This window comes from Macrosteles quadrilineatus, unplaced genomic scaffold (genome assembly GCF_028750875.1).
Source record: "Macrosteles quadrilineatus isolate MER2022 unplaced genomic scaffold, UCM_ALF_1.0 Scaffold_2__2_contigs__length_208266976, whole genome shotgun sequence".
Classification (NCBI taxonomy): Eukaryota; Metazoa; Arthropoda; class Insecta; order Hemiptera; family Cicadellidae; genus Macrosteles; species Macrosteles quadrilineatus.
The window spans coordinates 11,444,405-11,471,315 of record NW_026542595.1 but is presented as its reverse complement, the minus strand read 5'-3'; the positions used below and the strand labels follow the sequence as shown (position 1 = coordinate 11,471,315).

The following is a 26,911-nucleotide window of genomic DNA, read 5'->3' as shown; positions in this document are numbered from 1 at the left end:
TTTTTCACTTCCTACTTCAATAGGCCTATAAAAAAGTAGGTAGGCCTACTGTTTTACCAACTATAAAGAAAAAAAGAATCAATAAAATGATTTAGTAACCAATAACTTATGTTTTGTTCACAGAAGGTTATCGAATTAGCCTATAGAAAGAGCTAGAGACTTTACCTTTTTTCGGAACATTAGGAAGCTAGTAAACTTAGGCCTAGTTACTTTGATACTTTGTAGTACAGTAAAACCCCTCATATCCGGCCACCACGGGACCAAGCCCATGACCGGATAACGATTTGGCCGGATAAACCAACCTACTATGAAAATGACAATTCATACCTAATAATAATAGGTGGGTAATCAATATATGCAATCAAAAGTATCATTTAATTCTGTCCTGGGATTATTTTTATAAAAATAAACATATGTTTGTAATAAAGGAAAAAAAATATTTGTAGGTTAAAGTCATTAAGTAATGAATGTACAAATATTATGATTCCAGGTAACAAAACATATTAAATGGAGGTAAAAATGACAATAAGTTGTACTTAAAGACATTAGGGCTTAAAGGGTACTTTAATTTCTACTCAACATTTATAACCATTTTTTGAAATACAAAAATTAATGTACTCGTACTGTACTGTACTAAACCCACTTCGGAAATAATCAACCAACTGATCAGAGGTTAGGCCTACTAGCTCAACTGAGTATAGTGACTCAGCAAATAAATGTACAAACAAACAGATAAATAGTGAGAACAATTTATTTTATGACTTGAGCAGTCACAAAGACTAGTGCTTGCTTCTGAACGTATGTAAGCTGTGAGAAAAAAATTTTGATATTGGCTTCCTGGAAGGGGCCGGATAAACAGAGGACCGGTAAAACCAAGGCTGGATATGAGGGGTTCTACTGTATGCTTCCCTATGTGTTTTTTTTATATCGGTTTAACCCAACGATCACATAAGACCAATAGATGGAGCACACCTATCTAACTAACATTAAAGCAGGTGAAGCCAGGTCCGCCATCTTACTGTAGGTTAGAAACGCTAGATGTTGATGAAAACGGCACCAAAACCCAATGTTCCGCTTCTAAGTAACTCAACATTTAGCCTACTTAGACTAAAGGTAAATCGTTGAAACTTTGTATGAATGATATCAATAAGTCTATGACACTATTGGTTTTAATTATGAGCTTTAAAGTTAGTATTTTCCATTTTAAATCTTCGTCGGTAGGTACTTTTAAATGAGTTTTAAAATATGACATGAAAAAGTTCGTTGGCTGCTACTTTTTTTATTTTTTGTTCAGGTAAGGTAAAAAAACAGTGGATTTGTAGCTAAAGAGTTGAATTTTTTGGATCATATTTTTTAAATTTTTAGCTGGTGTAGTTTGGTTGTAATTTAAATTGTAATTTAGAGGCTACCCGCCGCGCCACGTGGCGTCATGTGGACAGATTCTGCCTACAACCTCACTTGTAATACAGTTTAGATACTCAAGTTTGGAGCTATACAGAAAAGTTACTAAAATAATTAGAAAATCACGGAGTGCATATAAATGTTCTTCGTTTTATTTTTAGTATGTATTCATCTAAAAATTAATATTTTTGAGCTCTTTCACAAAAATTAATATGACAGTCAGAATACAAAGGAGAGTTGTATAAAGAGTTTCAGAAACTATCTTGTGACTTTGAAAATTCGTACATTGTAAACCAAACGCCAGAACTTTTATCAAACTTTAATACGATAAAGATTTATATATTATAAATTAATTTGTTGCTTTTCAGAATTATTCATTCACCCAAAAAGTTTTTGTTGTTAATTATGTAAACTAACTTTTTCTAAGAAACGGTAACTTAAACGCTAGAAAACTAATTAAAAGTATATTTTGAAGGTCATTGTGTTTGTAATAGAAATGTTTATAACACAAAGGTGTATTGTCACGGATATCATTGATATAAACTAACATTTAATTAGTTGCGCCCGCTATTAGGGCTCATCACAGCCGGCAGCCGCCATTTTGTTGTAGATTAGTGAAAAAAAACTGGCTCATGTCACGGCCAACATGCTCTATCTATTTGTCTTATGTGATCGTTGGTTTAACCTTTATATTTTATAAAGTAAAGACCTGAAAATATCTCACAATGTCTTGAAAAAAAAACTAGGCCTACAAACCGTACTTCAAAGCTAAAACAATCTTAGTTTACATCAACAGGCTTTTTTATTAATAAGTAAAATTTCTTCAGTAGGTATTTTAAAAATAAGGAGCTGTCATTAGACTATTTTGATAAATTGTTAATTATGTACTGCTTCTTTTACGATAGAAAAAAAGTTTTCAATTTTGATTTAAAGAAAATATTTAATAAGTATCTGTGATTTTCTGTAATATTCAAGAGCGAAACAAGGAAAAACTTATTTAAGTTGGTCTTGTCCCAACCAGTCGGTCCTTACCGTCCAGACCGGGACTGGCCACTTCAGTCTCGCACCCTCGCTACTGATGGCTAGCCCGAGTGACTGTCGCACCACCAGCGGGCCATGTTCTCATGCTACTTATTACGCGCAGCCACAGTCGCTGGCCACACCGCATTCCCCACTCCCTACCTTGCATCAGTCATGATTTTTGTGTCAAAATTAAAATTTTATAATAATTATGGTTATATTAACATCAAAACTATTATAATTTAGGCAAGTGGGGCATTGTGGCTTATAGGAGTGAGCACGCCCGCCTTACCTCTTTGGATTCTTCCAAGGGCATTCTGGTTTTGAACATCAATGTAGAGTTTTAACTAATATTATTGTGTTTCAGTGTTTGTAAAACGTGCAATTGTTAAATCAACGAGATATTGTTTGATTTGACAATATTTTACGGAAGTCAAACTCATTTGATTTTACCTCTAAAATGTACTTTTTAGTTGTGAGATGGTAACATATTTTTTTAGTAGTTTGCTGCCTGGAAAGTAAATAACAGTCTCTTTATTTGATCACACATTTTGTATTGTAAGCTGTAATGAGAGGAATAGTATAGATAATAAATATTATATGTTTCCTACAGTTACCTAACAATGTACATGTTCTCTCACTGATTTGAGAAAGCAAAGTGGCCAATTCGCTCATCAGTGAAGACACTAAATAGTGAGCGCGTAACATGCAGACAAGGTCGTATGCGCGCGTAATACGTTGGCAGCTCTGGCTGTAAATCAGCTGGTCAGCTGCTGTAGTGTTATTTTCACATTAAATGTCATATTAAAAGTTCACTTCTGTGTAAAAATTTGTACCGGACAAGAAAGCGAGCTAATAAAAACGTTTTAAAATAAGTTATGTTTCTTTACCAATTTATTTGTTTTATGGTAACTGTAGGAATGTGCAACTCGAGTGCAAATTGCAATTGCTCACTAGTTGCACAAATAACTATTTATCAATCAATATTTTTTTTTTAATGATGTATTTTTAACGTGTTGGTATTTGTTAGGGGCTAGGTTTTAAGACATATTATCTTCAAGACGTACTTACAACAATTTTTACTAGACATAGCACCTTTCACTACGTTTAGAGTTTTGTCAGGGATTTTGAAATCCCAATTGAGTTAACAAAAAAAGTGTTTAAAATGCACGATGAATTTGTCTTTTTCCACTATGGGATGTAACCAACATTTACATTTATTCTTCTCTCTGTTTTTTTTTTATTTTTTTTTTATAATATAAACCTTGCGTAACTGATTGACTGTGTAGTGAGTGAGCAGGGAGGGATTGTGGATTGTGGACACGGAAAATTGTTTTCTGGCTAGTGTGGCATGCTCCACCTTACCTCACCTGGTTGGCCTGAAAAGTCTATTTCGTAAGACGAGAGTGGGATGGTCAGACCATTCCTCACTTATTACGTGTGACAAAAAAACCTATCTTAAGTTAAAAACTACCAAGTGTGGCCTCGGCCTTAGGAAAATTCTACTAAACAAATTCTGGCAGCTCAAAGAGTGCCTGGGAACCTCACCTTACAAAATAGAAATGCAAGGTAATTCTGTAATCAGGCACTGACTGAGTGTGGAAGTTTATGTAACAAATTATTAATTATGTTAGAACTATTTTATTGCTTTTTGTTTTTTATTTGAATCTTGAGTTTTGTTTTTGATTTAAATATGAGTTGTACAAATTATATATCCTTTTTTTGTAATAATTGGTGGTATTTGAATATGTTACTTTATTAGTAATAATAAATTAATGTTAATTTAAAATTTGTATTATGTTTGAGATGGATTAAATACTTTCCTTTATGATCTATGGTTTTGATGTTTCCTTAAAAACAAAGATTTATTACATTATTTGGGTCTGGTAAAAAAATTGAAACACCTTAAAGAAATGCAATTTTTCTATTTATTTGGTACAATGGTACAAAGGTTAGGCTGGTTACATAATGGTGTTTCATACCATGCCTGCCTTTTACATAATATCCATAAAAGGTTTGTTGCAGAGAAAAAAATACTGAATCATAAAGGTTACTAAAATTTACCATATTTGGAACAGAAAAAAATTATATTTACGAAAAACAGCCTAATTTTTAGTACTTAAGATAGAAGATGTATGTTGTGAAGCAATGGGTTAATATCATAAGTCAACTCTTGGTTTAATTGGTGCTTGCTCGAGAAGAAACGACTTGTTTAGTGAGCTCTTACAAGTCATTTTATTTTTGGGAATGATTTTATACAGTCTGACAAAATATTTTTAAGAACGTCACAGAGTTCCCTATTGGTGATAGATCCTTTCCCTCAGATTGCAAATAAAAGATTATGAAGATCATCTCAGTTCACCAGTAGGAAAGACTGAATAGTAAGTTGAACTGGTTTGGAATAATTCAACCGCTAAATGCTGAACAACGGTAAAAGCACAATTAAAAACTTTGTTACCTAAAGTTTTTCTGTATAAGTAGTAAAATTTAAATTAAATAAACCTAAAATAAAAGTTATGCAATTGGCTTGAAATTCAAGAAAATGGTTTCTAAGTAACAAAAACATAATCAACAACTTCATTTAATATTTTTGGGAAGATAAAGAAATTACAAGAGTAAACAAAATTTTCAGTAGATCATATACAAGTCAAGTGAGTACCATAAAACAAAAATAACTAATTTTACTCCTTTACATTGACCATTAAACCTCAAGGACAATTAGATCTATATTTAACCAGGACAACTTGTTTATTATCTACATTTTATGTTTAAGTACTCTGAAAATTAATTTTACCCAATGCATACTATAATTATCATTTAATTAATATAAAAAATGTTTTATGGAGTCAAATTAGCTTATTCCTAAATAAGAAAACCTCTGAACTTAGTGTAAGAAACCCCCATTTACACATTACAAAATAATAACATTGCACTACCTCTTAGAGCCCCAGAGATTTATTCATTGATTTAAATATGGTTATTCAGATTATTCAAGAAAATTGTGATTGACATACAGTAAGTGTAAGTAAAAAGTTGCACAATTTGAGTTGCAATTCACAACAGCAATCCCCATCCATCCATCTGAGCTATCTGCTGTTTACTACCGCAGACAAGTGAGTTAATGGACGGAAACGTCAGAATGACGTCTACCATGCTGACTCCTGGCTGGAGAGCCAACACCTAGTCTGCCTCTCTAACAGTAATAATTGGAAAACAAAAGCCCAAACATTGTAATTTTCAGCAATTTCAGGATGCAGCACATTATTAAGTACAGTACTACACAGCTGTTTTTGTCAAACTATACTTGGATAGATGTCAGTGGGAAGTAGCCTATCCTTAACTCACATATAAGTTTCAAAAACTAGTGAACGAGTTAGAATTTAAAATAATACAAATGCATTGGTGTTACTGAGATTGAAAGAAGTTACAACTGCCATTTTGAGTATTTTGTAATGTGTAATACTTGTTGGTATTTATACGTTGTTTTAAAACTTACTCAATGTTTTCAGAATGAATGATGTCCACTGCTAAAGTTCTGGGTGATTAAAAAAATACATACAAACAAATGTTTCCTAAAAGAAAGAAAGGAGTTACTTAAATGCACAAGATGACTGACAAACATAATAGTTTGCTGCCAAGGCACTCGGAGATGGATGCTTTGGCTCAAAGAGGGTACATTATGGGTGCTAAAATAGGACAAGGCTCGTACGCAACGGTGCATTTAGCAAACTATCAAGACCCTAGAACAGACAAGCAGCAACAATTAGCTTGCAAAATATTTGACAAAGATAGAGCACCTCAAGACTTTTTGGACAAATTCTTCCCCAGAGAACTGGATATCCTAACTAAACTAGAAAACCAATATATAATTCAAGTTCACAGCATTCTCCAAAGAGGTCCAAGAATATTTATTTTCATGAGATATGCAGAAAACGGAGATTTGCTGGGGTTTGTCAAGAGACATGGGATAGTAGCAGAACAGAATGCGAAGGAATGGTTCCGACAAATGGCAAGCGGAATACAATATCTTCACAGCAAGCAGATAGCTCACAGAGATTTGAAGTGTGAAAACATTCTTCTCACCAGGAGGTACAATGTTAAACTGACCGATTTTGGATTTGCCAGATATTGTGTGGACATGAATGGACTAAAAGTACTTAGTCAGACTTACTGTGGATCTGCGGCTTATGCTGCACCTGAGGTTGTGTGTGGAACTCCCTACAACCCTAAAATGGCTGACATTTGGTCTTTAGGAATCATTCTTTTTATTATGTTGAATGCGTCTATGCCTTTCAATGATGATGACTTGAAGGCACTACTTAGAGAACAAGTAGCAAAGAAGTATGCGTTTCGAACTAAAGTGAAAGATATTCTTACATCAAATGCCATATCAATGGTAGATGGGATATTGGAACCGGATCTGGCTCAAAGATTCTCTTTAGACACAATTTTGTCTCATTCTTGGCTGAAATCTTCCTCTCACCAATCAAGAAATTCTTCTATCTCTTCATGGCAACCAGTCTCCAAAGCCAAGAACTCAGACAGGCACATGTCTCCTAGTCGAAGACCAACATCTAAAAAAACTCACTGTCGCTTAGACAGTGACAAAATATAAACTAACAATAAACAATTCTACCCATTTAAGTAATTTACCATGTAGTAAAATTTTCAATTAGTATATACTTTAATAATTTACTTTGAAATGGCGACCATACGAATATTAATTATTAACTATCACTCAGCTAAATATTATAATATTATCATTCACTATTAGTGGGACACTTTTGTTAATCACTTTAACAATTGAAAACTAATACCGAGACAAATAAATAAAGAACAACAAAACAATCCAAACAAATACCACTTGAACAGAAGTAGTTTAATTAAACATTTTTCTTTGAGGATTCATCCTTAATTTAAAATGTTTGTACAAAAAACTTGCACCAATTTGATAAATAGGTAGGCCAGAAGAAAGATCTTCAAATTTTATGATATCGGAAAGCAAAATCCAAGAGATTTGCATTCTAATTTTTGAATAATTATTACAAAAACCACTAAAAGATTAATAATATGATTTATTCAAATACATTTTACACACATACAGTATTATGCTAATTCCTAGTTGCTTTTTATTGAGTGTTGAGTATAGAGTGAAAATGTGTATTTGGATGGTCAGTTCATTGACATATTAATAGTACTGCTAGGAACCAGCGACAAAGACTGGCATTTCCTATATCATAATACAGCATATCCTGAAGACTTTCTGTTCCATATAGGTACCTTTCCACACCTCTCCGCCAGCTACTGGTGCAAAATTTAATTTTCACGTCATTTAATAACACAAAAACATATAATATAAATAAATATAATAAATAATACAGGGTGTTTTTTATAAACGCAACGCAATAGTTAATTACAGACACACTTTTTGACAATACCAGCTTATATGATGGTAAACTTATATATTTTTCCTTTACTTCATTACCTAATAGCTAAATATGCATTGTTTCATGGATATAAGACTTAACATGGTTTTTTCGCAATCTTAAATAGAGTGTAGTTTTGCGTTTGTTTTTTTTTTTCTAAATATATGGTTTTTGGGCTATTTTGTGAACAGAACTTCTCCTAGAGTTTTCAACCGATTTTGAAGTTTTTGGTGTCATTTTAAAGAGTTTACTCTGGAGTTGTGTTAACCTTAAAATGAGCTCAATGAATGGTAAGGGCTTTGCCCCAGCGGCCCCCCAAAGTTGCCATGTTAACCTCATGGAATGGAATAATAATATTGAAATCAGCTGTTCATTTAGTTTTTAATTTGAAGTTTTTTTTTTTCTTAGAATCTTACACATGTGATTCTCATTAATTTATTCATCTTTGTAGTTACTCATTCAGAAAATTTCTACTAGCTTAAACAGTGATATGATAAACTCAAGGATACAAGTTGCAAAAGGGGTTTTTAGCGAATTTTCCCTTTAGGGAATAAGCTATTACCGTAGTACTCATGGTAACACCTGGACCCGGGACCAATTTACTTTTTCGTTTTGAGGTCCCTAGAGACCAAAAACACCATCCGTTCAAATTCATATATATATATATATATATATACTAGCTGTAACCCGCGGGCTTTGCCCCGTTTAACTTCTTAATTTTCAAGATGATCTCGTTCGCATGGCTCAATCACGTCCTGGTTGAAGTTCGTTCGCTACGCTCACTCACCTTTAGGTTGGAGCTCGTTCGCTACGCTCACTCACCATTAGGTTGGAGCTCGTTCGCTGCGCTCACTTGCCTTCAGGTTAGTTCGTTCGCTAAGCTCACTTGCCTTCAGGTTAGCTCGTTCGCTACGCTAACTCGCCTCCAGGTTGAAGTTCGTTCGCTACGCTCACTCACCTTTTGGTTGCAAATTAGCTGTTGTCATAAATGTTAAAGGAATAATAGTGCTGCACCCTGTTGGTAATCCTTGTAAGTTTAATGCTATTGAACATCATAGAACAGAACCAACTTGTTTAATTGAAACAGCTGTTAAGATTCATTAATTCCATTTCTCATAAGGTTAACATGGGAAACTCCAGAGCCACTGGGGCGGAGCCGATTGGACACGGATCACGAAATTGATGGTGTATAAACCTATTCCATGAAATTCTACACGTATGTACCAAGTTTCGTGGTCATCGGTCCAGCGGTGTCTGAGTTTATCACTGCCAAATATACCAACATCCTCTTTTATACTTATAGAAGATAAGATTTTTATATATACAGTGTGATTGAAAAGTCCCGGAACGGTTTAATATTTTAAAAAACAATGCAGATAGAGCTAAAATACTTGGTACAAAGTTACAGGGCATAAAACTCTATTTTAACACATATTCAGTGACTCAATAACTCTTCAGGGGGACGTCCCACAAGGAGTCAGAAGAAAATCTTAAATGGAAGCATAGGTCAATATGCACATCAAATTAAAGGTCTTTTTTAGTAGAATACAATGCCGCAAACCACACTTCAAAAGGTTGATCCTGCGCAAAATGACAGTTGTTCAAAGATTCATTTAATTTACATTGCTATTATACGCTTTCTCCTCAGGGGGCACAGCCCTAGGAATCGGAAGAAAATTGTTAACGTAAGAATAGGTCGATATGCACATCAAATTAAAGGTCTTCACTTTTAGATTACGATGCCGTAAATTCAAGCTCAAAAGAATGCCTGAGTAAAAAATGGCAGTCGTTCAAAGATTCAAAATGGCGGATTCAAGAAATCTTTGAACATATGCCATTTTGTGCAGGATCAACCTTTTGAAGTGCGGTTTGCGGCATTGTATTCTACTAAAAAAGGCCTTTAATTTGATGCGCATATTGACCTATGCTTTCGTTTAAGATTTTCTTCCGACTCCTTGTGGGCCGTTCCCCTGAAGAATTATTGGATCACTGAATATTTGTTAAAATAGAGTTTTATGCCCTGTAACTTTGTACTAAGTATTTTAGCTCTATCTGCATTATTTTTTTTAATATTTAACCGTTCCGGGACTTTTCAATCACACTGTATATTTTTATATGTGTCCGTTAGCGCGATAACTCGAGCAAAAATCATCAGATTTTGATGGTACAATTGTGTAAACCTATGTTTATTCGAACGAGTTCGCGAACCAGCATGATTGGACTATGGGAACAGGGGTTTATGGGGGGTTTTATGGGGTAAAAATTGGTTTTCCCCATTTTTGACCCTAAATACTTAAAATGTAGCAATTTCTTTCCAAAGTATTTTGTAGAGCTTTAAAAAACAATTAATTTAGTATATTGAAGCGTTGTTATGCGCCTAATGGTTACGGAGAAAATTCCAAAAATCTGTAAATTTAAAATTCCCATGTTATTCTTATGGAGAATAAGTAAACTGTTGTAGTTTGCTTGTTTATAAACATATTTTGATCAAATTTGGAAAATGCATTAATTTCATACAAAACTATTACATTTTACAAAAAAATACCTTTTTACCCTCCCTGTTGCAGCAAACCTAAGTACTCGTTAAACTAATGTTATTTAAATAGAGAATAAATGTGATATTTTTAAGGAGACACTTTAGTGGAAATCCAGTCAGGCAAATGGAAATTCGCTTAGTCTGCAGGTTTGCTGCAATTATCAAAATAGTTAACACCCAAGTTTTTTTTATATTATATTTATTATAAGAGTGTATAAAGTAAGCCCATCCCAGCAAATGAGTCTTCTGTATCTGGTATATCAGTGAACATTGATGAGGCAAATCACCTACAAATTACTCATTATTAACTATTGAAGTAATTTAAAGGTTGATAATTGACAGACTGTTTAACAACTAAGACCCCAAAAGTTTGAGAGACCAGTGTTTGGCAAGATTTTCTGACTTTGTTTGATTTGCAAACATTTGGGAAATGACCGACTTTTTTGCAAAGTCCACATTTGTATTGTTTAGCTGGACAGTTGAATCTTATTTTGTGTAAAACTGTCGAACCACACCAAAAACATCTCATTTCAACATTGAACATGCTTTGATTGTAATTAATTGGCTTAAAATATTGATTATTGTTTGATTTATTAGGACAAATGTTTGTTTTACTTAAATGTTGAGTGTTTTTGTTTATTAATGATATGTCAGCCAAGTTTAGTGTTTGTTTCTGTCTTGATAGTTCTTCAGATCCAGGGATAGTGTTAATAGCTGTGTTTAGTTTTAATTCGGGTTCAAGTTGAAGACGATCACTTGGTATTTGTCCCGCATACCGGTAATCAAAACCATCAGAACCATTTTCTCTTCAATCTGACCCCAATCATAGTTTTTTGTATGATTGTAAAGGTCTGTGATAAAAGTTCTCAATTGGCATAGAACCCTGTTTAAGCTTTTTTTAGAAACCTAGACCGTTCAAAAATTTGGTTCTTTTTTGGAAGGAAATGATCGTCAAAGAACAACTTTTTGTAATTAGATTTGTCATTTGTCATTTAACCTGAATGAGTTAAGTATATCCTCTCCCTTTTATCCCAAACAGTAGATAAGCATGTCAATTTTATGCTCACCAGAACGTAGACTTAATTTGCTAAGGGAATAATATCTCTCAAAGCGAGTCTTCCATGTATTCCAGTCGTGAGGACTGAAGAAAAAGGCTTCAGGAGGCTTAATGTTCTGGGATACGGGTTCTTCATTTGACTACGCCATGTTCTATTTCTTAATTAGATAAAAATTAAAAGATCAAAAGACACTAAACTGTTTTTAATAAAGACAAAAATACAAGACAACATCAGTAAAGAAAGTTAATAAAAAAATATGGTTAAATAATAATTAAATAAACATAGAGGTTGAACAGTAATGTTTGTTTGTTTAAGTTGTTGTGTTAACTAACTACCAGTTTATTAAAATGGTTTTCTAACATGTCTTATATTTATTTTATTCTACTATTAAAATCAGTTTATTACAACAGTCAACTTATTATGACTTATGAAAGTTTATGTGATTTGGAAACAATTTTATTTTATTTCCAATAACAAAATTATACTAATATAGAGAAAGTTAAGAACTCTTAAATTTTAGATATGTGAAAGTGAAATAAATTAAAACATTTGTTTGGTATTGCTAACAGTTTGTAAGGGAAAAATTTAATTGAAAATTTAAAGGTACTAAGAAAGTTTGGTTCAGTAATAACATGAAAAAGTTGTCAGTAATTAGGGTTTAGAGAAATGTAAAATAATAACACCGCCCCAGTTTTGTTGTTAATTTGGTCTTTAATCAATGGCCTAATTGAATTCATTTAACAAATCTAGTCCATACATAAAATTAGATTTTGAAATCTCTCATAAAATGTAATGAAATTACCATTACCTCTTATAACATCAGGAGCTTGACTCCTAGTTGCCCTAAATCTTTATTAATTAGAAAGTGCAAACAAATTTTTTGGAAAAATTGTGGTTGTAAAGGTTATAAAAATATGACAAGAAGCAGTCATTAGTTGTAGAGAGGTGCCATCCTAGGGTCACGTTGTAGCCAATCTTCCAGCATCTGATAGCGAGCAGAAGCCAAGTCTTTGTGCCTGCAAAACAAGTTTACATTGCTTTGAAAATAATAAGTCTAAACCAGGACCTAGTGGAGTGGAGTAGTCGTAAAATGTCCAGTGTGGGAACGCTCACCATCGTCTAAGGACTTACTAATGTCAGGGGTGCCCATCCCCCCCTAGACTCATGACGCAAACCCCCCCCCCCCCAAATTGAGCACCAGCCCCCCCCCCACCATAAATGAGAAACATTTCCCCCGCTCAGCATTATTTGTAAAACTAAATGAAGTTTTATAAATTTTTGTATGTATTGAAAATTCAAACCCAGTTAATCTATATAAATAAATTTATAGTTTTGTCTGTACGTTGCTCAGAATTATACATATTTTGGGTTATTTTTAAGCTTTATACATTAAAGAAGTAGAAACATGTTTATCTCAATTTATGTCCGTGTGTCACGGCCCAGAAGGCATTTTATGCAGCCTACCCTAAAGAAAACTAAAGTACCGATTATGATTCTAATGGTTTAATTGTATTCGAGTGAAAATTTAAAAACGTACGTTTTCATGTCCCTGGCCTTTTACTTCGTAGATACTGGATTTGTAGTTTATTATTATGTGTTTTAATATTTTTTGGGACGGGGGCAACATGTTACACACATTTTTTTGGTTTTAAATAGGTTCTAGGTATTTTTTTCGTATTTTTAAAGTCTCAAAATTCACGACCATGACGTGTCCCTAGGGTACATTTTCCAACTTTCATGCTGTTTTTAGACTAATTATTCATGCCGAAATATATAAAGCCATATTTTTATGTCATCAATGGTTATTAAACTTACAAAAAAGGAGCATATTATAATTTTATTGTCATTGCAGACTGACTACCATGACAAAATAAGTCTGTCCCTCGATTTAGCGTCACGACCATTTGGGAAAAATTTTCAACTTTGGAGCACGACAGTGGCAAGCCTGGCGTCGATGGAGTCAGTTGGTTTTAGAGACTAGTTCGGGGTGTACGTCAGGATTATAGTGCCGGTCGTTGAAAGGAGGAATTACAAGATTAGTAAAGGAAAGATTGTGTTTTTTGTAATTTTGGTGTGTCCATGACCGTACGTAGTCATTCGATGAAGTAGACATGGTGTTCATTTTTGTTTATAAGATATTTCAATTGCTAGATTAAACTAGAAGTCCACTTTGTATCCTCGAACATGAGGTGCAGGGCTACCGCCAGAACAGAGCCAAATAACACATAATTTCACGACCAAAGTTTCACGACCATCGCGGGTTTTTTCACGACCAATCCACCCTTATGGATTTATAGTGTGTTTGGTCGTGACAATAACTTTAATATAATTGTAAATTGAACAGTTTAGTTCAATTGAAACACATAGTTTTATTATAACTAACAGTATAATTGAAGGATTGTTTAAAAAGATTTAGATTATTCCAGACAATTCACGACCGTGCCGCTTGTCCCTGACCATCACGTTTATGATTTCTATCATACAAATTTCAAAAATTAAAATATCGTCATATTTCAATGTTTTATACACAAAAGAAGCACACCTCTATACAAACATAACGATTTTTTGGGTCTCAGGTAAGTTTTTTCGGAGTTATACAAACTTAAATAGATTTTATTGGCTTTTTTCTATTTTTTGAGTTTTTTATATTTTTTTCTAGAAAGACCAAATATACCAAAAGTTCAGTGACCTTTTTATTGTATAATGGTCATAAAAGTAAATTAGTTTATAGCAAAACATAGTTATAAAAATAATATTAACTATTTTTAATATTCATTTAAACGTCCGTTATGGTCGTGACTGGATTTTGTGTTTTTCTACTAAAGATGCTCTTTAAAAAGAAAACTACCAAAGATATTGCGTTACCATGGACATTTTATGAAACTTCAAATGTTAATAAAATAAAAAAATAATAAAAGTTTTGAAAAAAGGGGAAAAAAATTTGCAAAGTGCTTTTCCTGAAAACGTACGTTTTTAAATTTTCACTCATTCACAGGATTGGCAAGTGTGTGGTGCCATTAAAATATGGCCTCACTATTTTGGAAATAAAATTAACAGACTATCAAAAACCCAATTTTATGTGATTTTTTCAACTTTTTTCTCCATATTTACTATTAGTCATTTATTAAATACTAATAATCTGTTAAGAGAACACGTCATATATGATATTACGAACAGCTGTTTTGATAAAGATTCCTTTTCCTAGCTGTCACTGATATGTTTACATAAATGTTGTTTACGAATACTGTGTAGGACCTAACCATTTCCGATCACGTTTGTAAGCAAATCCAAAACCAAGAGAGATTAATAACCGTGTGGCTTACATAACGGGTTTGATTTATCATGGGTACTAATATGTAACTGTAAATTAAATTAAATAACTAGCCATCATCCAGATTGGGAACCGGAGATTCTATATGTATCTAGTTGTACTTGAATTTTGATTACCGGGAAAAGACTGAATCAGTGTTGTACAGGACTGGAAAACTTATCTTTATATATATATAACATTAGAGTTTTATAAGTCACCTCAATTTAAGGATTTTTTTATTGCCAGAATATCTACATAGCGTTCGTAACCTCTGCTTAATGATTTGTCAGCGTCTTTATCTTGATATAACGATCCCCTCTTCCTCCCACATAATCGTTTTTGAAACATTACAGCTCCTTTGATGAAAATGAAATGGAAAAATGACTTCAACTTCAACGCTTGCACCAACAATCGTCTGCTCCGTTTTACACTTATGTTCGCTGTGCGCATATGTCGCAACAGAATTCAGATCCAACAGCTGGGGAATGATGATGATAATGCTTAGTAAACTGTGATTGAGTGATTAGTAACCATGGTAACTTTATTAAGGCTGTGATTGGGCAATCAGTAGGCCTAAATATGGCGACTTGTTGAATTAGTGTATGAATTGAAGAGAAACCGAATAAAGAACAGAAGAACAAAGAAAAAGAATAACAAGATTGTTCTCGTTATATTCTTTTTTAAGAGTGTTTTTATTATCTCTAAATATAATTTTACAATTTTTTATTACTTTCTATCAATTCCTATGTTGTGATACAGCACGAGTAGCCTATCTGTCTATCATGAGCAGTAGCTTATAACACTTTCTAAGGTTTAATATTTACGTTATTTATAGCAATGCAGTGTTTGGCTAGTTATTTTAGTTGAGTTTGAGTTAGCTATAATTTTAAACGTTGCCGTTTGTACAACTGAACCAAGATCAATTATTTGAAATGTCATTATTGCACAATAATAATAATTGTGAATATTGAATTTCGTTGATAAAAATGCAAATCGTGACGTTAATGGCTGTTTACAGCGTTTTAATGAGTTTGTCATCTGTTTTTATACTATATTGGATCAACCGTATTTTTCATTACCCAACCCCCCCTTATTAACTCAGGTAATCGAGTATTTAAACAATAGTGTAAAGTATTGTAGCCTATGCTACTTAATTGTATTTTAACGAGTTTTATGTCAACAAAGCGTTATGTGCTAAGACAGCGGTGTAGCTGGACGTGTCTGTACCACGCGTTATCTTTATCTATCACAGCAGTTGAGCCATTCCGTCTTCCGTGCCCTCCCTCCTAGATCTCACGTCTAGCTAATGTTGAATAATAACTTCCTACACAAATTCTAAACTATCCTAAAATCCTATTTTAACTAATTTAATTCAATAATATGTTATTATAATTAATAGACTTTCTATCTGGTGACTTCGTAATATACTTTTGATTGTCATCACGTTGAACTCTGTTGCAATTAACTTTAGCCACCCCCCCCCCCCATTTGAAATTTTGCAACCCCCCCCCCCCAAGAATTTCAACGACGCAGTCTGCGTCACAGCCCCCCCTTGTGGGCACCCCTGCTAATGTATCAGATTAATATATAGGACTACTGGTACTAGGTGGCGTTCGCAGATGCATCCACAAAATTGAGCGGAGTCATCAAGGGTTCATATTATATGTTTTTGCCATAATGCAGTAAAAACAGTCATCATTGGTGCATGCGTTGCGGGTCTAAAGTAGCATTTTTACTCTTTAGGGAATAAAATTTGTTTTTAGCCTCTATGGAGGAAAACTCAGCTGTTGTCAACTTAGTTGTAAATTTCTATTGTAAAGGATTGAATACGTATCAAAATATGTAACGATTCGTGCTTCATAATCATTTTAACCTACAGTCTACAGTCTCTTCCCATAGCATTTTATCATTGCAGATACATTAATCCATTCCCACACTCAACACTGCCCACCTTTACTACTTCCTTCACCCTCCCCTACGTCGTGGAGCTGTTTCCCTCTCTTCCCATTGCATTTTAGGATTGCAGATACATTAATCTAACTGCTACAAACGGTTTCCAGTTTCCAAACTCCACACTGCTCACCTTACTACTTCCTTCACCTCTTCTTACGTCGCAGACCTGTTTCCCTCTCTTCCCATAGAATTTTAAAATTGTAGATACCAAGATATCTTAATCTAATCGTCATAAACAGTTCCCACAATCCGAAAAACTCGCCTTTACTGCTTCCTTCATCACTTCCTACGTCACGGACCTGTTTTCCTCCCTTCCCTTAGCATTATTGGAATGCAAATACCTTAATCTATTGGTCATAAACAGATCCCAAACTCCGGACAGCTCGCCTTGACTACTTCGTTCACCACTTCGTACATCGCGGACCTGTTTTCCTCTCGTCCCATAGCATTTTAGGATTGTAGATACCCTAATATAATAGTCATAAACAGTTTCCACACTCCGGACAGCTCGCCTTAACTATTTCCTTCACCACTTCCTACGTCGCGGACCTGTTTTCCTCCCTTCCCATAGCATTTTAGGATTGCAAATACCTTAATCTAATGGTCATAAACAGATCCCCTACCCCGAACAGCTCGCCTTTACTACTTCCTTCACCACTTCCTACGTCGCGGACCCGTTTTCCTCCCTTCCCGTAGAATTTTAGGAATGCAGATACCTTAATCTAATCGTCATAAAACGTTCCTACACTCCGGACAGCTGGCTTTGACTACTTCCTTCACCACTTCGTACATCGTGGACCTGTTTTCCTCCCGTCCCATAAAATTTTAGTAAATGTAGATACCTTAATCTAATAGTCATAAACAGTTTTCACACTCCGGACAGCTCGCCTTGACTATTTCCTTCACCACTTCCTACGTCGCGGACCTGTTTTCCTCCCTTCCCACAGCATTTTAGGATTGCAAATGCCTTAATCTAATGGTCATAAACAGATCCCATACCCCGAACAGCTCGCCTTTACTACTTCCTTCACCACTTCCTACGTCGCGGACCTGTTTCCTTCCCTTCCAATAGCATTTTAGGATTGCAGATACCTTAATCTAATTGTCATAAACAGTTCCCATACTCCGGAGAGCTCGCCTTGACTACTTCCTTCACCACTTCCTACGTCACGGACCCGTTTTCCTCCCTTCCCATAGAAATTTAGGAATGCAGATACCTAAATCTAATCGTCATAAACAGTTTCCACACTCCGGACAGCTCACCTTGACTACTTCCTTCACCACTTCCTACGTCGCGGACCCGTTTTCCTCCCTTCCCATAGAATTTTATTTTAGTAATTCAGATACCTTAATCTAATCGTCATTAATAGTTCCCACACTCCAGACAGCTCGCCTTGACTACTTCCTTCACCAATTCCTACGTCGCGGACCCGTTTTCCTCCCTTCCCATAGAATTTTAGGAATGCAGATACCTTAATCTAATCGTCATAAACAGTTCCCACACTCTGGACAGCTCGCCTTGACTACTTCTTCCATCAGCACCTCCCTTCCCATAGAATTTTAGGAATGCAGATACCTTAATCTAATCGTCATAAATAGTTTCCACACTCTAGACTGCTCACCTTTACTACTTCCTTCACCACTTCCTACGTCACGGACCTAAAGCTAGTGTCGTCATTTGATTAAATTTATGATCCATACCATCGTTTATGTTCTAATATCTGTGGAATAATGCTATCAGCTATTTATTTATCTACTGCATTCAAAAGTCAACAGCTGATCATATGGCTTTGTTTATGTGTCAAATACTGCTTCCATAAGGATTACATTGAAACTTTGAGACCCAGTGGGGCGGATTCCTGAGAGACTTTTTTAACGCCATATAGATGTTGGCACTCACCGATATGGTCTTTATCACCATACAAAATTTGAAAACGATTGATTCAGCCGTCTAGGAGGAGTTTGCGTATTACGAAATGCATAAAAGTCGACGTATAAGAGCTTCGCTCGCTCTGCTCAAAAAGCAAGGTGGGAACTCTGATCCCATGGATTCCCGCTCTATTACACCACTGCAAGGTTCCATAAGTATTACTGTAATTTAATTAGGCGTATAGTCTGTATGATCTTGAGCCAGACTGGCCGGACCATAAAGCATATCGCACACTAAAGCAAATACTAATATACTAATAAAGCACGCCTCGCAGCTGTGAAAAAATTCTGTTGGACTTCTTTACACTCCTTAAATAATTTAATGGGACTGTGCACACTATGGCGCGCCACGCCGCTGTCAGGCGCCGTGAAAATTTTCCGCCAGAGAAGTTTTGGGAGAAGTCGGAATGGAAATTTTCTGCTGGGTTCGCTGCGGCACGATGCAGCGCGCTATAGTGTGTGATGGTAAACAAACTATTTTGGGGGCAGAAATCTGGTTTCGAGTTTTCCGTGACCGTTCCGTTATCTTCGTTCTTTACAAACACAACCTCCTGGCTTTGTTAAGTTGTGGTATTCACACGTGCTTTTCTTCTCACAGTTGATTTTCGGTTAAGCATTTTTATTTTTATATCATTGTGAATAGCTTGTAAAACTATGTTATTTAACATCAATAGGCCTATCGTTTTCTTTAGAACTTTATTTATTTATCCTAATTTGTTGTTTAAATGTGCTGTTTAGCGAATTTCCCATATGGGGAATAAGCTATTACCGTAGTACTCATGGTAAGTTGGACCCAGGACCGATTTACTTTTTTGTTTTGAGGTCTCTAGACGCCAAAAACACCATCCGTTTGAATTCATATCCTTATATATAATACGTGAATGCGATTTCTACGAAACACTACTCCTCCGTTAATAATTGACGGATTTTTACAAACGATGTGTCAAAATTAAGTATTTTTTGTGTAGACTCCCCTTTCACCAATTCCTGTAATAAAAGTCCTCGGGCCTTGCCCCACAGGCCATCAAAATCCCAATGTATTTCTTACGACGAAAAGATTTTGTTTACTTAAACAGACGAATAATTTGTATTAATAGCAGCTGTTCATAGTAAACACATGATACACACAAGAACCTTAGATTTCAGAGTGAGTTCGTTTTTAGTTTCGATAACTAGAGTGGAGTGAGTGTCCGTTTTCAGAGTGAGTTTGTTTTCAGCTTCAATAACTAGAGTAGAGTGATAAAGTACGTTATCTTTGGGTTGACTCTTTTAAGTAATCGGACATTAAGACTTTTATTATTCGTTTTGAAACATTGCCTGTAATACTTTGCAATTGCTCGAATTCGAGCAACAGGTGCACAGTCTATTATATTATTAAAGTGATACAATCAAATTTTACGTAAATGGTTAAGGATATTTACCAAATAAAAATATAGGCATATGGCAGATCAAAATGAAGCTTAGAGTGTGTTGATTTGCCGAAAAGTATTGATATGGACGAATATCCTAAGGGCGCTGCCCCACAGGCTGATTTCCAAAGGGCTACACCTGGCATGCTTCCAAAGTTTAAATTATTTAATTTAATTTAGTTAATGAAACAGCTGGTCAGTACAATGAACTGATGTTTGTTTATTTGATTACTCAAAAAAGATGTTTGTGACACTTTATGTCGATTGAGGAGGGTTATGTTTGGTTTTAAAGAAAGGTTGTATACGTTTTGTAAAGTATTGGTCAAAGTTTCATTTTGTAATTTATATTACAAATTGCTTGACTAAAATTGAAGAATTATGGTAAAACATGTCATTCATGAGAGATAGAGATAGAGAGAGAGAGAGAGAGAGAGAGAGAGAGAGAGAGAGAGGGAGGGAGGGAGAGAGAGAGAGAGAGAGAGAGAGAGAGAGAGAGAGAGAGAGAGGGAGAGAGAGAGAGAGAGAGAAATTCTTTATTTACAACAAATTATTTTGCAGCATTACATGAATCAAATAAAAATATCACATGGGTCACAATGACCTGTGCGTGATAGAGTCCTTATTTGGCTGCTTAAAATCAAAATAAAAGTTCTCCACACTTCACATAATAAAAATAAAAAAATCGAACAATAACTTAGTAAAATAAGTATAACAATTAATTTACTATACAATTATAATTATAAAAAAACTGTGAAACCTAACAACCATATGCAAATGTAACTCAATAGTAGGGGAGCTCATTGCTTGCATTACATCCAATACACATTAACTTTTTTCCTTCGATTCCCAATTTTACTGAGGCGTGGATTCCATCAAGTAAGAGTGCTGTAGAAAGTAGGTACAATAGATATCCAGTTATCAGTTGGTTAAGTCTAAACGAGATATTCTGGGCTGATAAGCGACTCTGTATTGTCGAGGCCTATCTCCATTAGCCAATTAGCGATAACCCTCTTATATACACTCAGTGACACTCGCAGGTACCTAATTTCTGGAGGAATATTACGCAGCAAGCAAATAGCAATGTAAAAGGAATTTGTTAAATTGATTGATTTGAGAACTCTTGGGACCCGTAATCCTATCATCACTGAGTTTCTGGTATGATAATTATGAGCTACGGGCGATGCGATAAGGTCTAAATGAATGTATGAATAAGCTAATAAATCTTTAACATATAGCTGCCTTATTGATAAAAGCTGAGATTCTTTGAACAGATGATCAGTGTAGAATAACGTCTCGGTTATCTTAAAGCAGCTCTAATTATTGATTTTTGAGTTACAAACAAAGGTTCAATTACCGATGAATAAGCCCCTCCCCAAGCTATTAAACCATACTGCAGATGAGATTGAACATATGCGTAATAAATTCTTTTAATTTCTTCATGTCTTAAAATTTGACCCAATTGGTGAAAAACAAAAATCATTTTTCTAAGTTTTGTTTTTAAAAAATGTATATGACTTTCCCATTTCAATTTAGAATCCATTATAATGCCCAGGTATTTATACTGCGACACAGTCTCAATAATTTGGCAGTTGCAATCGCTGCCTGCGGTGGCACATGAGTGCAAGGCTAGTCTGAGTTCGGCGGGCGGCTCGCTAGCGGGACGAAGTGCGATAGGCAAACATTTTGTTTTACCAACATTCATTGTTAAAATGTTTTCTGAGAACCATCTTTTTAAAATTTGTAATTCTGATGATGCAGTATTAAAAACCTCTTCCCAAGTACGTGCCCTAAAGATTACCACTGTGTCATCTGCAAACAAGAATATTTTTCCAGAAATATCAATTTTATCTATGTTATTTAAGTAAATTAAAAATAGTAAAGGCCCCATAGTAGATCATCATGAAGCATCAATATGAAGCTATTGATGCTATTGCTACACTTAGGTATGTTGTCATATTCTTTTGGATCTATTAACATTAAGTAGGGGTTTGAAAGTAAGTAGGTTTACACTTTTAAATCAGTTTATATTTTCTAAACTAAATCATAGAGTTGCTGTATTTTAAAACACACATCAGCATCACTTTAATAGCTCTCTAAGTCACATTTTCTTCCCGTTGCAAAGCACGGGTATAGCAGCTTACTGGTCGACTCAATGCTAACTAAGACAATGGGAGATGTGATAACTATGACTTGTCTGTAGCCTTGATCTCTACATAAGTTACAAATTCCTTGGTTGTCTTAGGATCAAAGTAACATTCATACAAATAAGGCAAACGCTACAATTACCTTCTTCTCCAGCAAGTTAAGGTGTATTTAAAGCAGCAATACCTGAGTAGTCTCAGCTCAAGAGTGTGCAATTTGAATGCAATCCTTCTCACTTCCTCAACATACGCCTCCTCGTCATCGTGTGACGCGTTCATTCCTAGATTGTCGTACCACTGGTGTCTGGCTTGAAGTTCCTCTGACACCTACACATGATTAAATTGAGTTTAATCACCATACCATAAAAAGTTATAAAATAATTGTAATAGGATACTCACAATAACCAAAATGAGTTGGTAAAAAAAAAAATAAAGAGTTTATACAAATGGAAGCTTTATAGAACAATTAATGTTTTCTATAGTCTCTCTGACTTCAAAAATTTACAACCACGTGTAAAATGGGGGAATTATTTACTTAATAGATTAGTTACAAATATTTTACACTCTTTAATTTTGTATGTTTCATGTTTAAAAAAAGAGCTTAAAATACCCCCGCCGCAACATACCTGCAGACTAAGCGAATTTCAACTTGTCTGATTACATTTTTACTAAAAGATTTCCATAATTAAGACATATTTATTCCCTATTTAAATAACATTAGATTTGACGAGTGCTTAGGTTTGCTGCTACGGGGAGGTTAAAAAGTGTTTTTTGACCATACGTCAATAGTATAGGATGAAATAAATAAATTTGCTAAATTTGATCAATATCCATAAACAAGTAAACTACAACAATTTTCATTTTCTCCTTAAGAATAACATGGGAATTTTAAATTACACTATTTTTGAATTTTTTCCGTGACCGTTAGGCATACAACAGCGCTTCAATATACTAAATTATTTCTTTTTTTAAGCTCTACAAAACGGTTTAAAAAGAAGTTGCAAAATTGTTTGTTTTTAGGGTAAAAAATTAGAAAACCCCATTTTTACCCTATAAAACCCCGTTCCCATGGTCCAATTATGCTGGATCGCAAACTCGTTCGAATAAACGTAGGTTTACACGTTTGAACCAAATTTCATCAAAATCGGATCATTTTTGCTCGAGTTATCGCGCTAACGGACATACATATAATATATATATATATATATTTATTTAAATATATATATATATATGAATTTGAACGGATGGTGTTTTTGGCCTCTAGGGACCTCAAAATGAAAAATTAAATCGGTCCCGGGTCCAGGTCTTACCATGAGTACTACGGTAATAGTTTTTTCCCTATATGGGAAATTCGCTAAAACAAATAATTGAGTACCTTGATGTGTTTTTGTACAGTTATTGGACATGAAGAAAATTAAAACATAGGCTATTGTAAATTAAAAATTCCCATGATATTCTTATAGGGAAAACTAAACTGTTGTAGTTTGCTTGTTTATGGATGGATATATGCAGGGACGTATTTAAGTGTCTGCCGCCTCTAGACAACAAAGTGTGTTGCCCCCCCCCCCCCCCACCACACTTTTCAGCACACTCCCCGACCTCACTAATGTCACCCCAATGGCCAATACTTCGATGGCCAATACATGTCTTGTCACTTGATTTTGTAGAAAAATAATCGGCAATCCTGCATGCTGCATCAACAAATTAATAACTTTTTGAGCCCTTTTAGCGGAGGTTTTTTTGCGCCGTTTTTATGCAAAACGTGATTCTGACTTGGATACACGGAATGCAAAGTTTTTATCCAATCAGTAATTGTAATCACGTTTTGCAGAGTGAAACGGCACACAAAACCGTCTGTATACAAAGGCTCTTATAACGCTTTTCATTAACACTTTTAGTCAGATCCACTTGAGAGACATGCTATTGGCTTTGAAATTAAACAAATATGTTTACTTATAGAACTTTTTTATTAAAAAAAAAACCGCATGAATCAAAAAGAAAAAAGTACGTACTTTTACAATAAAGAATAATATACCATTTTAAATGAGTTAAGTTGGTTACAGTAGTATTTTGTTCACACTTTCATTCTTTCAACCTTTCAGCTAGCGCTGCCGCTGCGTAGTTGCTATGTACTAAGAAAAGAAAGTTGATTTATGTTTTAATACAAATTTTTATTCTGTAGCAAATTATTGTGAGTTAGCTTTTACAGTGAAACAAAACAAAAACAAATTAATGTAAACAAAGTCATATGATAAATAAAAGAAATTAGGAAACAGTTGGTTGAACACAGCACCTCTCCCCTAAGTTTCAGAATCACATATTCATTCTTGTAACCGGTTGTTTTTTCCTTGAGCTTCTTCTTAAGACAGGGTTTGAGGCTTCACCGTTTGGTAGAGGAGCTAGAGGTTGGTTAAAGCGAGCTTCATCTTCAGTATGGTTGTTGAACACATGATCATTTGCTCCCTGAAGTTCTTCATCTTGAATTGTAGACCCTAGAGGAAGTTTGATATTGATAAAGTAGTCACTGTCGTCCTTCTCACCGCTTAAATTTGAACCAACCGATCTTATTTGATCAATGTGTCTCCTGTAGGTGGAATTTCCAGATTCGATATTATAGTGGCACGTGCCTACAGCACTTTGCAACGGAATTGAAAGGATTGTCAAGATACTGCAACTTTGGCAACTTTCTCAACACAGCATTACGAAATCAGTTCATACAAGGATTGAGAAATGAAGCGATTCAAGCCAAATTGATCAGCGAATCGGTCTCAACTATGGACAAAGCACTGGAGCTGGCAACTACACTCGAGAAAGCCTACCAGGATGCAGCAACACTACACCGTGGTGATAACATATCAATTGGAGTTGACAAAGTAAGTAACAACATCCATCCTAATAAAGTTTGCTAAAGATGTGGAAAATCACATACAACACCTTGTCCACATATCAACACCTTTTGTAATTATTGCAAAAAAATTGGTCATATTGCTAAAGTCTGTTTGTCAAATCCAAATGCAGTGATAAAATTACCAACTAAAAAGTTTAGAACTATTTCTACAGCTAAAAATGTTAAAGCTTTACACAAAGAGTTAAATCTAACATCCGACACAGTATGTGTCCATGATCCCATCCTCGTCGCCATCTGCTATGTACTATGAAAAGAAAGTTGATTTATGTTTTAATACAAATTTTTATTCTATAGCAAATTATTGTGAGTTAGCTTTTACAGTGAAACAAAACAAAAACAAATTAATGTAAACAAAGTCATATGATAAATAAAAGAAATTAGGAAACAGTTGGTTGAACACAGCAGTAGTGGCGTATGATGGGTAGCCTAAACAGGAGGAAGTGTTTTCTTCGTTCGTCACAACCCACCACGCTACCGCGGAGCGCGTGTCTGCCAGACCAATTAATAGGGCAGCACGGAAAACTCAGCACAGCCGTGCAATAAACTATTGACTTTTGTTAATGCGTTCTGACAACGCATTAACATAAAATATAATTTTATACTTAGTTAAAATATTTCAAATGGCTGTTTTTCCGTTCCCAGAATTATTTGCTAAATGTTTTTTTGGTAGGATCTCCCTTTTTAATCCCCAAAATTTTGCCGCCCCTAAAATTTGGCACCAAGTCCGCCTATTTGGAAATATGTCCCTGGATATATGTTAATCAAATTTGGCAAATTTGTTTATTTCATCCTATACTATTAAAATTTGATAAAAAACCACGTTTAACCTTCCCCGTAGCAGCAAACCTAAGTACTCGTTATATCTAATGTTATGTAGACTGGGACGGGTGGCGTTGTCCTGTAATCCAGCTACTTAGGAGGTCACGAATTGTGGATATATATAGGCATGAACTGTGGATGCGATACTCCTTGGTGTGGATTAAAGTCCGCACGAGTAAGTACCACGACTATCCGCAGTACTATCCTGATAATTAGACCAATTCGTATATACCAAGACAAAAATGTAGTTCGGATTCCACTATAAACTGTAGGTCCCTTAGTTGCTATTAACTGTATGGGCTATTAATTAACCGCTGTGTCTAAGGAATATGTCGGCCTTAAGTCACTAACAAGACTACAAGATTGCGCCACTCATCCTACACTCATCTCCATTAATACTTGGCTTAACATACCTTCTTTGTATGGTCGCCATTTCATCGTAAAGTATTTAAGTAGAGAGTAAAAGTTTAATCAGACAGAAATTCACTTAGTCTGCAGGTTTGCTGTGGCGGGGGTATTTACTACCATCACTTCACTAGTAAATTACTGAAACATACAACCTTATAAATTTCATAATCAAACTTCATCAACTTATTGAACGAGACCCACATTACCTTATCAAATTTAAGTTGCATCTTGTTAGCCCTGTCAACCAGCAGCTGACGATAGTCATTGAGACAGTATTGCCGAACTTCTCGTAAGTGCTGTAAAGACAGAGGACTGTCCCCAAACTGCACTAGGTAGACAGCCAAGTAGTCTGTCTCTGCCTCCACCTCTCGTACTGTCTGCTCCTTTAGAAGCTGCTCCTGTCAAGACATACAGGTGATGTAAGCAATGATAGCTGTAGTGACACATCTCTACCAGCTGTTGTCACCAAACTGCACTAGGTAGACAGCCAAGTAGTCTGTCTCTGCCTCCACACCTCGTACTGTCTGCTCCTTATAAGCTGCTCCTGTCAAGACATACAGGTGATGTAAGCAAAGATAGCTGTAGTGACACAT

General features: G+C 35.0%; 2 protein-coding genes across 2 annotated transcripts; one reads left to right on the top strand and one right to left on the bottom strand.

Moving 5' to 3' along the window:
- Positions 1–4,978: 4,978 nt before the first annotated feature.
- LOC128986681 (testis-specific serine/threonine-protein kinase 3) lies at positions 4,979–7,073 on the top strand. Its single transcript, XM_054407168.1, has 2 exons — positions 4,979–5,072; positions 5,931–7,073. The coding sequence occupies exon 2, from the start codon at positions 6,020–6,022 to the stop codon at positions 7,034–7,036; it is 1,017 nt and encodes a 338-aa protein (XP_054263143.1). The 5' UTR covers positions 4,979–5,072; positions 5,931–6,019; the 3' UTR covers positions 7,037–7,073.
- Positions 7,074–12,032: 4,959 nt separating this feature from the next.
- On the bottom strand, positions 12,033–26,911 carry LOC128987871 (dynein regulatory complex subunit 7-like). Its single transcript, XM_054408935.1, has 4 exons — positions 26,795–26,911; positions 26,525–26,716; positions 22,371–22,510; positions 12,033–12,457 (listed from the first exon to the last, which is right to left on the bottom strand). Exons 1-4 carry the CDS (start codon positions 26,909–26,911, stop codon positions 12,373–12,375), a joined length of 534 nt encoding a protein of 177 aa, XP_054264910.1. The 3' UTR covers positions 12,033–12,372.

Excerpts from the sequence above, each read along its gene's own strand:
- LOC128986681 (XM_054407168.1), top strand. The coding sequence starts at position 6,020 with ATGCACAAGATGACTGACAAACATAATAGTTTGCTGCCAAGGCACTCG.
- LOC128987871 (XM_054408935.1), bottom strand. The coding sequence starts at position 26,911 with ATGTGTCACTACAGCTATCTTTGCTTACATCACCTGTATGTCTTGACA. Across the intron at positions 26,717-26,794 it reads ACTACTTGGCTGTCTACCTA|GAGCAGCTTCTAAAGGAGCA; the intron begins GTGCAGTTTGGT and ends ATGTCTTGACAG. Across the intron at positions 22,511-26,524 it reads TGCAACTTAAATTTGATAAG|GTGTCAGAGGAACTTCAAGC; the intron begins GTAATGTGGGTC and ends AATCATGTGTAG.